Source organism: Apus apus, chromosome 11, assembly GCF_020740795.1.
Source record: "Apus apus isolate bApuApu2 chromosome 11, bApuApu2.pri.cur, whole genome shotgun sequence".
In the NCBI taxonomy this organism is placed as follows: Eukaryota; Metazoa; Chordata; class Aves; order Apodiformes; family Apodidae; genus Apus; species Apus apus.
The window spans coordinates 15328351-15343728 of NC_067292.1; the positions used below are offsets into that span (position 1 = coordinate 15328351).

At 39.1% G+C, this 15378-nt stretch overlaps 1 protein-coding gene across 2 annotated transcripts in view; it reads right to left on the minus strand.

Annotated features, from left to right (window-relative positions):
* Window positions 1-429: 429 nt before the first annotated feature.
* TOX3 (TOX high mobility group box family member 3) overlaps window positions 430-15378 on the minus strand; it is a 78080-nt gene continuing 63131 nt past the window's right edge. For both annotated transcript variants that reach the window (XM_051629763.1, XM_051629762.1), the window contains exons 4-7: window positions 7133-7402; window positions 5621-5848; window positions 4185-4265; window positions 430-2300 (exon numbers count right to left, since the gene is read on the minus strand). In XM_051629763.1, coding sequence (XP_051485723.1) covers window positions 1560-2300; window positions 4185-4265; window positions 5621-5848; window positions 7133-7402 — 1320 coding nt within the window. In that variant the 3' untranslated portion in view covers window positions 430-1559. The remainder of the gene's footprint in view (window positions 2301-4184; window positions 4266-5620; window positions 5849-7132; window positions 7403-15378) is intronic.

The window sequence follows — 15378 nt, forward strand, 5'->3', positions numbered from 1 at the left end:
ACTTGGGATCAGCCCCAGTCAGAGCTCAGGGCTGAGAAGCCCATGGCAATAGTTGGGTTTACATCTGAAACTTAAAGACACAAAGAAAACCAGTTGTGCTTATTTGCATCTCTGAACAATCCTGCTCAGAGACAGGTCTGTGGATAAATGCAATAGGGGGTCCCACAAATGTTTCACGACTCCCAGCACCTGCTTTCTCTCTCTCTCTGGAGAGGTAGAAACCCCAGTGAAGTTGTAGCTGACTCTTCCGCAGCGCATCTTTACGAGCCCATGAGCTGGCTGCACAACCTTCCCATCCTCACCCATCGGCCCAGTGTGCTTGATAAAATAAAACTCCAACAAGTTAATTAAATTTTCCAATAAATGGTTTTCATACAGAAGCATTTCTGGTTTTTCTCTGAAAGACTTGTGCTCATCAGTTTTACTGAAATGTGTTTATTCTATAGCAAGATAAAAGCATTTATTTTAGATAAGCAAAATACAAACAACTTAATTGCTGCTATCATAACTCATAAAAAAGTATAAAACAGCATAAAAACACAATAAGCAATGTAGCAATTAATAATTCATGTTACCAGTGTTTACATTAAAGCCTCATTTATGAAAACTTTACAACACATGATATGAAAACTTACAACTTTTAAAGAAAATATTTACATTGATTATTCGGTTGTGGAGTTTCATTTAAATATTCTACTGGTTTTACAGCGTATTAAAAACTCTTGCATTTTTCATCTTAGCTTTCTGTAATAACAGTTTTATTTAAGTGCATTTCCCTTTTAAAAATACAGTGTATTAAATCTGAAACGCATCACTTAGACACAGAATATAATATTCACATTTGTTCTGTAGTTGGAATTAATGTAAGAAGGTAAATGTCAATATATATTTTCTTACAAACTATGGTAGGTTTATTTGGAGAAATGAAGTGAAAGTCGGGTCAAACATTTAAGTTCAGTTCCTTGCATTTGTTTTTCTGAAGACATTTTAGAGAAAAAAAAAAAGTTAAGAGCTTTGGCAAAAATCTGTGATTTACTCTATTTTTTCATGACAAAAAATGCCATCAACTAACTCATGTCATACAATTATGATTGTATGAAATCCAATCATCATTTTACAGGTAGTTACAACTGTGCTTTAAGGGCTTCATGAGTTCATACGGCCTGGAAGTGCATCATTCACTTTTAGAGAAAGAAGGGGTGTATCATAGTATCACATAACTCTGAAAGGCCATTTTGCAGTCATAAGGTCCAGGTATTTATTAGGCCATTTGATTCACATATAGTAGGTAAAGCTTAAATAAATTAAAAAGGCATCACATGAAAAAGAGCACAGCTTTTTTTTTTTTTTTTTAAACAAAATGATTTATAGTCAGCTAAAAGATGATACACAGCTACATTGTAGTTCTTTATTGCCTATCTAATAGACACTTTAGAGGATCATTTGATCTGTTATGCATCCCTGCATAACTACCATCAACAATTTACAGTTTTCAGCCAAATATGGTTTACCCCTACCCCCTTCATCAACACACAGCCATGTTGCAAGAGCATTTATCTTCAGAAAATACTGACCTGTGATAATACTTGAGTCTGTGTCTGAGACTGTATTTGTGACTGGTGCTGCTGAGGTGCTGGCTGAGGGCTCCCAATGGCAGGGATGGGAGAGGTGATCTGTGAGGCTACTGGGGAGTGCTGCTGAGGAGAAGGCTGTGACTGGTGTTGCATGTGCTGCAGTTGCTGCTGCTGCATTTGCTGAAGCTGTATGTGCTGCAGTTGCTGTTGCATTTGCTGTTGATTAATTTGCTGCTGAAGATGCTGCTGCTGCTGCTGCAAATGCTGTTGCATGTGGTGCTGAAAATGCTGTTGTTGCATTTGTTGTTGTATTTGCTGATGCATTTGATGCTGATGCAGTTGCTGCTGTTGCATCTGCTGCATCTGTTGCTGCTGGAGCTGCTGTATCTGGTGCTGCTGGCTTTGCATTGAGGGACTGACTTGAGATGAAGATGGCGTTGCCACCATATTTGTTCCCATAGAGCTTATCAAGGGGGCTGCAATGTTTGTTGGCATATTTGACGCAATGGTAACAGAAGCAACAATCTGATTCATTGGCAGTCTCATGGTTAAAGGCTTTGGAGCAATTGCTCTTGGAAGGGACTGTTGAAGAGCTTGAGGGGATGCCGATACTGTTGCATGTTGAGAAAGAGAAGTATTCAGAATAAGGGAGGAAGACAAATTTGTGGATGCCAATGTTTGCTGAACAGAACGAATTGTCTGGGCCTCAGCAGATTCTGCAGCAGCCTGTGTTTGGAAAAGAAATAAACTGTATTTTTAACTGAAAACACATTGTTACTGTTTACATGAAAAGAAAACTCATGGCTACTCTGGGAGACTTCATCTTTTGTTTTCTATCAGGAAAGATCAATCAGCAATCTGATAAGAGCAGTTTACAAACAACAAAACTCCTCAAACAACTTTTTCAATGTGCTTGTTGTAGTTCTTGGCATTTGAGGCATCTAGACCTGGGTATCCACAACAGAAAAAAGTCTGAGGAAACACGGTCCAGGCACCCAAAGGAACACACTGGAAGCAGTTAAGCTGCATCTGCGGGATGCTCTGCTTGGGAATCCTGCCTGCTTCCAGTGTCCCAGAGGTTTCTGAGGTGTGAGGAGAGACCTGTGGGAAAACTGCAATTCAAAGAGGACTGTTGCAATACCTGAGGCATTTTGGTGCCTTTGAAGGCATCCCTTTATTAGATATATTTAAATATATTGTGTATATTTAAATTAGATCTATTGAGAAGTTAGGATTCATTTCTCATAGTTTACACATCTGCATTGCACACGACATGTAGAATAATTGCCTAGAATTCCTATATAAAGACAACAGAGAGGAAAGTCTGTTTCAACACCATTAACTGATATGGTTTAGACTTTTCCCTTAGAGTGTGCCCAATTGTGCTGCAGAAGTGTCTATTCTACTCTCAGCAGCCAGAGATGGATGAAAAACGGATGAAAAGACTACAGCAAGGGTGTCTTCTGTTAAAGGAGATGAGGTGAATTCTGACTCTCAGTGTAATTTCCACTCACAGCCTTCCCAGAGGTTACTCAGCAGCCCAGGGACCATGGATTTTGGGAGAAAAGATGATTTCTGATGTTTTTGAAAAGGAAACTTAGAACTGACAAAATAAATTCCCTCAAAAGGTACTTAGAATTCCAGCTGCCACAGGATTGAGCAGTGTGATACTGAAAGCTTTTAGCATATTATCTAAGTCGCAGAGAGAGCAGAAAAACACAGCTTCTCAACACAGGGAGAAGAAATCTTTTAGCTTTCAGGAGGCACGTGTATAATTCCTGCTGTTGTATTTCTAAGCCTTAACTAAAACACACAGCACCATTCAGTGTGATTTACTAATGCTCTGTAGTTTCACAGTCAATAAAGGATTCTCAGGACTTAGGATTCAAGTAAGGATTCTCAGATGTTTCTGAAATATAATTAGAGAAATAAATACCTTGATTAATTTTTCCCCTATTTTAGATATGGCCATAAGCATATTTTCATTTCTGGTTTTCAGGTGTAACAGACCTACAACCAGAGCAGTGCCACTGTTAAAGGTTAAAAAGGTAAATAAAGTCAGCAGAGCTTCATTTTTTTCATGAGTTTTATTTTAACTTGGGATCTGCTAAAATACTCCATGTGGCTCACTGCCAGCTAGTCCATTTCTAAGTATTCAGAGCCACCACACATTTTTTTCCCTCTCACCTGCAAGAAATACTTAAGGTTTGTCATAAAACAACTGGTCTCCAGCTCCATGCAAAACAAGTCTGTCTTTCAAGAAGTAGCTCTTGAGGAAAAACAAAATTCAGTCAATACGTTGTTAATGTTAGTGTCAAAAGGTCAGTGTATTTTTCTTGAACAAATTTTACTTTTGTAGTGAAGTGCATTATTTTGCTACCATAGATAAAGAAAGATGTACATTTGCAAGGTTATTGTTTGCTAATCACTACTGTGCCTTTAGACAGATTTTTTAATTTATTTAAATTTTTTTGCAGAGACTAAGCAGGGTTCAAGCAGCAGCACAACATCTTGAGCTGTATTACAGAAATCCTAGGATTCTACCTTCCATATTTAAACCCCATTGCTAAAAGCCAACTTGCATTACACTGAAGGCAGTATTAGGCTTACCTTAGAAACAAGGCTTGCTCTGTAAGCAGCAAGTGCCTTTAGGTATTCTTTTTTGGCAGCTTCAGTTTTTCTTTTGTATACCTATTAAGAGAGATCACAATTTCACCAACTTCAGTTATTAAGATATTTGTTTGCCAGAATGCTCTCAAAATCAGTGCAGAGGAACAAAAAATACAGATCAAAAACCTTGAAACACTCTACTGTTCTATGTGCTTTTTCTTCCCTGAAAGATCTAAATATTCTTGTGGGTGATCACAGACTCTCAGGTCTACTTGCTGGGCTTGCAACACAATTTATATTGATCTGTCACAAATAAAAAAAGGTGCTAGAGCAGCCAACTGTTTGACAAGACTCCCTATGCACACTTTACCTCCCCAGGAAATTGTATTTTAATGACTCTAAGTAACAAACATATTAGAACAGCAAGTATTTCAGATGCTAAGGAAGCATCTGAAGTAGTATAAAATAGCAAAAAAAGCCTAGGTAATATATTTTAAAACAAATATTCAAAGTACATATAAAATAATCTTTATGCCTTTAGAGAAGGTGGTTCACAGAGCTTGGACAATTCCCTTTCCCAAAGCCAGTATTAGAGAATCCTGTTGAGGTAAACAAGAACAGTCACACAAAAAGTTAATCTGTATTTTAAACCATCAGTAAATTTAAAGTTCACCTATAAATCATGTTCACCACCATCTGTTAGATCAGACTAAAAGTTTCCAAGTGTATTTCACAAACAAGAATCATTCCTATCTTGCCAGAAGGTTTCCTGTGCAGGAGTCTCCTCTTCCATCGCAGCTTCCATTAACTGTCACTGGGAGCTGCACAGAGTATCACCAGGCAAACAGCCCTAAAGCATTATTATTTATTTTTCCTTCAATCCATGTGTAGGAGTTACATGTGTACAGAAAGAAGAATAACCCTCAAGGAAGAACAAAACTCATCATTCTGTACCAACTTCAAGCTGGGGATAACATTTCACGCACAGCGTCATAATGAGGCACAGAGGATTGGCTTCAAAGGTTGGAAATCAACACGCTTTGTAACAAATTCATAAGGCACATCAAAGGAAAATGGTAAATGTGCTGTATCTTCCCCTTTTCTACCTTCTGATTAATAGGAAACAAGAGCTTTGAGACAGGAATTGTCTAAAGATGATCTTAAAAGGACTCTAGGAGAATATCACCTGAGCTTTTTACAAACTGTCCTTTAAAATTTAAAAGCAAATACAGCCATTTAATACGACCTACTGGCTCTTAGGACAGAGTGGTTTTTAGATGTCAGGTCTTCATCGAGTTCAAAGATCAATGTAGTTCTGCAGAGTAAGAGGTCTGCAGCAGCAAGTAGTGTGGTCCACTCTGAGCAGAGGTACAAACAATTTTTACTCAGACTAATATTTTACTTCTGGTGAGACAACCCTGCATGAATTTTTTTACCTGTTTTTGTTCTTCTCCTAAACTGTCCCACATAGATGCCACAATTTTCGACACATCTCCAAATGTAGCATTTGGGTTCTGCCCTTTAATTGCAGCTTGTGTATCCCTGAAGAAAAGGGCATATGCTGACACTGGCTTTTGTGGCTCGTTGGGATCTTTCTTTTTCTTCTTCTTTGGAGTCTTGGGCTTTTTGCCAGAATCTGGAGCAGCTCTTTTTTCTCCAGTAGCCTAAGTAACAGTAAAATCAACACCAGTCAACATACATATGCAAGAAATAAGATTAATTCTCAAAAATTATTGGCAGTGTGGATTAATACTGGATATGCAACACTTTGGAGGTTCCTGTTGTGCAAGCCTTTCTCCTATGAAATAGTACTTGGTCTCAGTTTAATCTCATCAGATCTACTGGAACTAAATGCATGAATAGTTTCTACTCATTGTAAGCATGGCTTGGAGAGCCAATCATACAAGCTTGACCTGAAAAAGTACACACCAGTGCTAATTTCTATTTTTAAAAATTAAGATTTAATCTACAGTATATTTTGAATAGGCAATCTGTGATTTGCCATTAAGCTGTAATTTCAGCAGTAGAGAACTCAAAAGACAAGAGCTGGGAGGCATGCCTCGTGCCCAGTCTTCGGATGTCAACTTAGCCATGGGTCAGGGGTTTAAAAGCCCACCCTCCAGGCAAAAAGCAATAGCAACTCTGCTGTTTCTGTCCACCTGCAGCAAACACCCACTGTGTCCGTCACCCACCTGCTCTGCTCCCTGGGCAGGGCCAGGAGCTGCTGGATGTGACTGCCAGGCACCCACCCTGCTCCCACACCTCTCTCCTGCCTCAGGGATGGAGAACCCCTGGAGCAGCACACCCTGGGTTACAGGGAACTCTGGTCCCTGTGTGCTCCCCGTGCCCTTTACCCCTTATTTTTGAACTGTGCACAGATCATTGCAGCAAAGGGATAAAGAGGCTCTAAATATACTGCTATGATAGGCATTTTAATTTGATATTTTGAGGATCTTGTACAATGAACTCTACATATGCCCAATGTCCATTAACTTCATGAGAAAACTTTTTATGGAATAGCCTAAATTAGGCCCTTTAGATATTCCAGTATAACGACATTTGTGCTTTATTTTCTTGATAAAATTTTACCATTACAACAGATTTAAGACAAAATGTAAATTAAATAAACTTTCAGTTAGAAGAAAGCTTATGTTATTTCCATCTAAATGCATCTGTTTTATATGACTACAGAGAATACCGAAATGACAAAACTGTCCAAAGTTGATGAGTAAAGAGATTCACCAGATCTATAAAATCTGAAATGAATTATGAAAGTATTCAACCATATGTCTGTATATATATATATATACACACATAAATATATCTCCTTACATACTTTGATATGGTCTATTTGACCACACTGCAGCTGAGGTGATCCTGCCACACTGATGAAAAGGCAGCACACAGCCACATAAAGCTCACTCACTATAGCACATGGAATAACTTACTCTGTTTGATTCATCTGCATCTTCTTCATTTATAGAGCTGGATGGGGAAGGAGTGGCTGATTTACTTGCAGGAGGGGAGGGCGAAGTGTGTGGCAAATTAGTGCCACCTAAATTTAGCCCCAGCTGCGCACTTAGCTGAGACTGGTTAATGGTGGTTAGCTGGGAAGGAGGCATAATTCCCGAATGAGCAGCATCAGTCATATGGACAATAGATCTCATAATCAGAGAGTGATCCTGACGATACTGGGAGAGTTGGGTGTGACTCTGATCCTAGAAGAGATCAAAACATTATTCAGTCATTAGCAGTGACCACAGAGCATTGCCAAGTAACGTTCTTTTCACAGGCTTACAGAACTGACACTGCCAACCTGCTGTTTCGTTTCTTTTCAGTGAATTAAATGCATTTTTACTAGATTAAACACAACAGTTACCACACTTGCCCCAGCATTCACTTCTCCCCAGTTTGTGGGTGGGGCTTTTTTTGTGGAATAAAAATGGCATTTCCCCATTTTTGAACATTTCTTCTCTTGATGCATTGTGAAATACCCACAGAAACAGCAGGGAAAGGGGCTGACTGATGATACAGGGAAACACTGCAACTGAGAAGACACAAACTGCTGTCAAATGCAGAAAATAAGCAAAACCAGGGCAGGGTGGGTAAACATGTATATAGAAAAGCATCTCCCTTTACTGACATTCAATTGTTCTTAGCTGTTAATAGTAACAGTAGTAGGTGGGATTTAAAAGTTTTTTCAAACAAAGAGCATTGCCTTGCCAGGTCCTGAGTGCAGACACTGCAGCATGCTGGAGAATCATTTGAGTCATCCAAATCACTCCTAAAATCCTTGTTTGCAAGTACCACACAAATCCATACATTTTTATCTTTAATCCAACAATCAAACACGTTTGGAACTACTAAGCTATGTACCATCAGAGACTTCATTTTTCTTGTACTGTGTGTTTCAGAAACTCAAGCGCTGGCATGGTGTTGTTTCTGCTTTTTCCTGAGAGCACAAACATTGTCTTTTAAATCTGCAGAACACTTACACATTTGTAAATAAAAAGAAATGAGATGCTGAAGGTAAAGTCAACTGGAATCTGCTTATGAACTACTCAGTTTTGTTATTTTTAACCACACATGGATCAATACACAATGAAAGAACATTTAAACAGAAGTTTTTTAAAACAGTTAATAAGTGAAGATCACAAATTGATTCAGCAGCCTGATTAATCTATAGCCATTTTTCAAATAGAAACATGAGAAATAAATTAGATTTTGAAAACTCTTTCATTATTAATAACCTACATTGCAATTAGTAGCAGGTGCAGCGATCCTTAATGAAATGAGACAGAACAAAACAGCATTGCTGGGAGCTCAGTGTACAGCCCACCAGATTTCCACAATGGAGTCTGACTTTCCCAGCATTCTCCTATTAAGTGTGGATAAGCTCAGACCAGTTTTCAAAACTCTGTGCCAGCACAGAGGTGAGCTTAGCCAAGGTGCCCTTCCTCTTACTTTTTACGACTCTTTCCTCAACAGAGGCAGTTGCTCCTGAAAACCTTTTCTCAGACAGGACAAATGCTGCCATACAAAGCAGCAATGCATGTGTTAGAGAAGATGCACACGCTGCTTCATCATCCCACTTACGTACCAGTGCTGCAGCTGCTTTCCTATAGCAATAAATCATATTAATTCTGAATTTGGCATTCATGTGTCTTTCTGCTGAATCTGATAGAGAAATACTTGTGTTGTTGCTCCTGGATCCAATACAGATGAAGTTGAACCCACAAGCTCATGATCCAGATCCTATACACTTATGTCTTGCCCTTATTTTCCCCATGCTTTCCAAGCCATTGCCAGCTCAGCTCATCATCCATACTGTACCACACTGCTTTTCCTACTTCTTATACTCTTTTAATATTTTTAGTAAAGAGTGCAGTTCCTTAGAGATGAATGCATGTGCCAAAATGGAGCACTTGATACAGGAAGATCAAAACATCAGACTTATTGGCTGAAATACCCATTTGCTTCAGGGCACCTTTCTGTAAAATTTACTACAGTTAACTCTAGGGTCATCTTAACTGTGACTTGTATTGGCAGTGGCATCTGGAAGTCATTCAAAGTCTTTTGTATAAGGATATCACTCTCTGCCTACAACTCCATTTGCTTTAGTTTACAGATGCTACTTTATTGCATGAAGAAAAACTGCTGGCAAAGCAAAGGTGGAGATCATCCAAATGATCTTCTCTCATAGAAATTAACTTTCTTCATTATTTTGCAGGCAGAACTTTGTTAGAGGTGTTCATCACCTAACAGGCTGGTGTCTGATCTCTCTTTATTGTTACACAATACAGGCCCTTCTGGCTTTTCCATTGAGGCAACAAAATGGGATGACATGGGTTACAAATGATTTACTCCAAGTCTTGTCATTTCAGTTGCATCTATGATTTTATTGAGACTAAAATTCTCTTGACTTGTGCTGACCCAGAATCTAATTTTATACACAAGCCCATGAATTCTTAACTGTCCCTTCTTTTGACACGATTTGATGCTTGTGCAGTTTTTTACATCCATTTATTTAATTTTCTGTATCTTTTCTGTTTGTTTGGGTTTTTTTCCCTTAACCTTAAAAACTTCACTAAAAGCCAGAAGTGGTAAGAACAGTATTTTGTAACTGGCTTTCTAGCACCAAACAAGTAAGACATGACATAGAAGAAAATATTTTGTATCGTTTCCAGTTTCTATCATTTACATCATACATGGATAAAACAACAAAAAACAATGTATTTCTGCACTTTGAATTTAAGTTATATGGCTAATTAATTTTTTTAAATCACAAAGGATGGGCATTTCATTTTTTTACTTTGTTGTGGGCTTCAACAACCTATGGCACCTATAGAAGAACTTTCAGACAAGGAAGCATAAACCATTTCTTGTTTGTACCGGGGTTTAGCAAGCAGCAAGAAGGCTGGGGTGCTAGTCAATAGTACCATTAAAGTCTGCAGCATCTGTATATAGTTCCTGAGCAAACAAAATCTTGTAAGAAGGAATCTATAACCAAGAAAATAAAATTCTATCTATTACCTTAACTCTTGTTTTTTCCCCTAATACTACAAAAACCAACACTGAACTAAAAGGATCACCAGCATTTTATTATGCACAAAAGTTCATTAAAGAAATGTTTAAAATTTAAAATCATATCAGCAGCATGCATGGAAATACAAGTGCACAAAAATATCCACATGACACCCTAATTTCATTACCACATGAAAAGTGCAAAATAATCTACTGAGAATACTGAGAAAAATTTAGAAAATATCACAAGCTCCTTTACATACACTTAACCAGGAGTAGAAGGGATACACAAATATTATGAGCGTTTGTGATTTTTGTAACATTATGCAAAAAGGACAGATTAGTTCTGACAAAATTCATGAACTTCTCAAGTGGACAGAATCAAGTTTTTGACTGAGTCTGATCTGCTTCCCAGTCTTAGATTGAAGGTAGGCAAAACTTGGTGATTTTAACACAAGTCAGGCAAAACTCAACCACTGGTTTACTCAGCATGAGAATCAAATGAGGACATAACGTGTGAAACAGAAAACCAAAGAGAAATAACTTGTGTGATTTCCCTGCAAAATGAAATGACACCACCTTGGATCTCTCTCATTATCCTGCATGAGTGTTACAACAAACCTAAGGTGTAGAGACATGCACTGAGGGGGATGCCAGCCCCTGCTCTGCTCTCTTCAATTATACACATGAAAAAAGCAAAACGTGGTCCTAAATGTGTCCCCCTTCTTCAAACAACGTTATGGCAATTGTATCCAGGCACAGTGTCTGTCACCACTGTCTTGCACAGCTCCAATAGCACACATTACACAGACACTCAGCATTTGATGCATAGAAGGCCTCATGAAAGGAACCATAAGGATACCCATCCATCAAACTATCCTACTCCCAGATACTCTAATCCATTTAGACAGTCATGCCAAAGAAGTCACATTTAGTCATATTGCCAAAGGACACATCTCACAGCATATGCCAAATATATAACTTATTTTACTTTGATTTGTAAAAGTAGGAATGTTCTCAAAAATTGATAAAACATCCATTCCTCAACAGCCACTGGAAGGCAAGTAACAGAGTAATGAGACAAAAAAGAATGTGTGAATTTCCACACTTTGTACAGTATTGTCAAAGGTGGTTTTCAACAATTACTTTACCTAAGCCAGCCAAAGCAAAACACACCATTGAGTACTAAGGGAAAGATTAGGGTAAAAAATGACAGTTCATTCTTCTGTTACCAACTCCTTAAACATCCAGTAGTTAAGGCAGCTAGTACCACAGCTAGTGTTTATTCTGACAGATACATGCATCCAGCCATTACACTGACAGATGCCCTAATTTCCACTTACCCTGCATTATAAGAATCATTTATGTACATTAGTTTTATCCTGGATTTCTACCTTGATATAATTTTAATCTTTATGAATATTCAACATGCTATTTAAAAACATAACTAGGAAATTACTTTTTGTAATGTTTCAATTAATATTGAAGTCTTGCTTAAAATCAATGTCTTCAGCCTCCAATAATTTAAATAGTCAACACCTCCAGTAAGACTTGTTCTAGCTACGTCAGGATCGAGCCCATTCTGGTGCCTACAGGGAGTTGTAGGGCTGGGATCTGACCCTGTTCTGCATGAGATAGTTTTCTAGGGAAAGTTAGAAATCTGCCAAAAAATATAACTATGCAAACCCCAACATCTACTGTTACGCTCACAATGCCCTGGTTTCAGGAGTTGACTTAAAACATTATATATTCTATTGCCTTAGGAATTTGTCACTGTCAATGTAACATAAGCTGATGTAATATTTTAAAGGATATATTTAAGTTGAAGCAAATACACTACGATGTAAAGAGTGAAATCCTCAGTTGTCCCTGTCGTTAAATTTCTCCCTTTTGGGCAAGTCAGCATATCTCTAGAAGAAATCCTCAATACTCTTTCTCCATGAGTAAAGTACAGATAAAATAATCCATTAATCTAAATTTTTACAAGATTGGAATTCACTGCCAATCAAAACAAACCAAACAGGATGCTTTTCTGTGTCAGAGATTAAATCCTTACTTAATAGAACACAAAACAGTTGCATTTGGTACTATGAAGAATTGTCCTTTCCCCCCCCCTCCTCAGATACTGCTGTCAGTAACTGATCTGTCAAACTACTGTTACCAGAAGATCCACTACAAGCAGCAGCTTTTTGTCTCTGGCAATGTGAAAAAATTCCATATTTTGCTTCATGTCTCTGTAGGAAAGTAAACCTTACCTAGTTTAATTCCCAAATAAAGGCTACAACAAACAGCACAGACTGGTTCAGAAAAAAATTATGTCGGCAGCTGGATCTAAAAGATCATTTGGTGATGGGAGGCTTATGCATTCTGCTGCCTGAAGATCATGAAAACACAATTTTTTGTGTGCTCCCCAAGTCCCAGTACCTCAGAAATTACTAGGGTTTTTTCTCACAGAGCCAGAGAAGAGACAGGAAGAGACAACAAACCAAACCAAAATCAACAAACATGAGGGCCCACTGATCTGATCCTCAAAACTGAGCAACTCCTCTTTTTTCTGACAGTCTCAGATGTTTCTGGAAATTCATCTCATGACATGTTATAAAATTTTCTTCTATGTCTGCAATCTCCAAATTAGTTTAATGTGATTTATTGGACTCTTTCTGATTTATTGTCCCTTGTTTTTATTTGGGGACTGCTCTACGACCATTTGCAGTAGCCCCTCCCATGGGTGGTGTTCCTCAGACTTCTGTGCAGCACAGAACTCCCACCAGAGCACCCAGCCTGACCTGCTGGAGGGGTGGTAAGAGTGCTGTGAGACCAGCAAATCACAACTTAAACCAATCTCTTCTACAGAACAACATCTGGAGATTAGGTTGTAGGAGCACACCTAGGCCAGGCAGTGCAGCACCATCTCAGAGATGAAATTCCAGGCAAGAAGGTGCCAAGGGACAGGGCCAAGCAACCAGCCTGATACTGCTCCAGGCCCCAGGATGGGGCACTTCTGCAACACTGCCCTGTGGCCTCCCCCGGTGCTGCTCGTTCACAGCACGCTCAGCTATCTCTAACAACACACTGCATTACTGGCTGCTTACTGAGGCTTTAGCATCACCTAATTAACAACTTCTTCATCATTTAATTTTTACACCATTTTGCAGAGGCATTTAAAATCATATTATCCACTCTATTCTCCCCAAACTTCTACCACACTTTAAAGCATAATTAAATCACACTCTTTTTGGAGAAGGTAACCAACAGCACGATCACAATACACTTGTGACTCAGATCACAGATCTGGGCTCTGATCTGATGAGTCTGTTGGCATGAGGAGCTTCTCTCCACATTAGCAGTACAAGCTGAGGTCTGCTGTATGCAAACAGCGAAGGCACAGCACAAACAAACCCTGGATAGTTAAAATTAAATCCCAGAATGTCAGATAAATGCTGTGAGCTGTTCTGTTACACCTTGAGCAACATCAGGTGCTTCAGCTACCAAATCAAAGGCAGACTTCAAAGGTCCTTATGCATAAGCAACACAGGGAAAGACTGCAAGGAAGCATGACAACTAATGAACATTATCAAAGGAAACAAAAATTGTGCAAGGAATTGGGAGGGGGACACAGACTTGGGGGTTACGTGGCCTTTGTTTGTTGAAAAATTGCTACAAGTGTTGGTCGCTATGTTCTGGAGGAGCTTTTTTGCTTTGGGTGCATTTGTGGGGTGTTTTTCTTTGTTGTTGTTTCTTTAAAGCCAATCAGAAAAGTAGGTCTCATATCTTGTAGTACCAGAGCCAGCTACCTGGCAATACAGAATGATTTAAAACTCTACAGAGACTTAGCATTTCTTTATAGCTTGAGAACTTGAAGTGGAAGCTGAGTATTGGGTAAGCTGTCCAAGGGGAAACATGGCTGGTACCAGCAGAGGATAGTAGGCATTTTAAAGGAAGTTTTCAAATAACCCAAGAATAAGAGTAGCTGGACCCAGCAAACCTTTGGCCAGGTACAATATACCCAGACCAGCTGCAGCACCTGCCTCATTTGGCTGGCTTAAGAAAGCAGCACCTGATTTTAGAGTTTAAACTCAGGAGGCAGAATAGTTTAAAGCCATGGCCCAGGCTTAATGCACAGCTGGTGTCCACAGTCATATACATCCACATTCCTTCTGAGCTCAGTTCTTTGGAATATCATAGATTCAGCTTCCGCTCCAATTCCTGACAGCTTTCCCAGTGGGGTGTATCACTGCCCACATATTCATACGGCACCTCACAGTATTTTCTGGAGCTGATGGATCTTGATTTAGGCATTATTAATATAAAGTAGTCCCTGTCTTTTTTTCCCAGACTGTTCTGCCAACGTTACTGTGCTTCTCTCATGCACAAGTCCCTCATTTAATTTCATTGGTAATAACCTACTTGCATAATTTATTTATTTTTTTAACTTTTTTTTTTTAGCATCAGCAGTACCTGCTGTCACTTTGTTTCCTATGGACAGGTCCTCTGTTGCAGTTACTATCAGTTGCCTGTTTTTGAAAAGAACACCAGAATATGTTTCCTTCTCCAACCATAACAGCTCATTGACAGATGGCCCATTGTGTCTGTATTGATGAGAAAGGAGGGAAGACTCTGAGGGAGACTCAGAGAAGTGACTATATTATCCACACCAAGCATTATAATGTTACTGAGAACATGAAAATCTACAGACTATTAAAACTCTATTTAGTACATCATTAGGCTAGCACTGTCTTCATATTGGAGTAAAGCTGTAGTGTGTAGCTTCTCTGCAGAAGTAACTGCTGCCTGTTGCCTCCAGGGTTTTCAAGCCCATTGTCCACCTTCCCCAGGGCCCCAGGGGCTGTGCACACACATTCTTTGAAAGGTAACTAAAGAATGCACAACTGCATCATTGGACCCAAAATGTTTAACTACACACCAATCAAAAGAAAAAGACTCTGTAAAGGCTAGGAAGTTCATCAGCAAAGCACACAGCTCAGATCTGCAGGCACAGCCAGACTGTCCCACTGCTGGGCTGGCAGCACACCCGAGCTGCAAAACCCCAAGTGAGTCCCACAGTGTCCACCACCATTTGCCAGGTTCTCTGTATGGCCAAATGTCACTGACCAGAGCCATCAGAGCATCGTTTAATTTGAGATTACTTAGTTTTGAGTCTTGGTTCCAC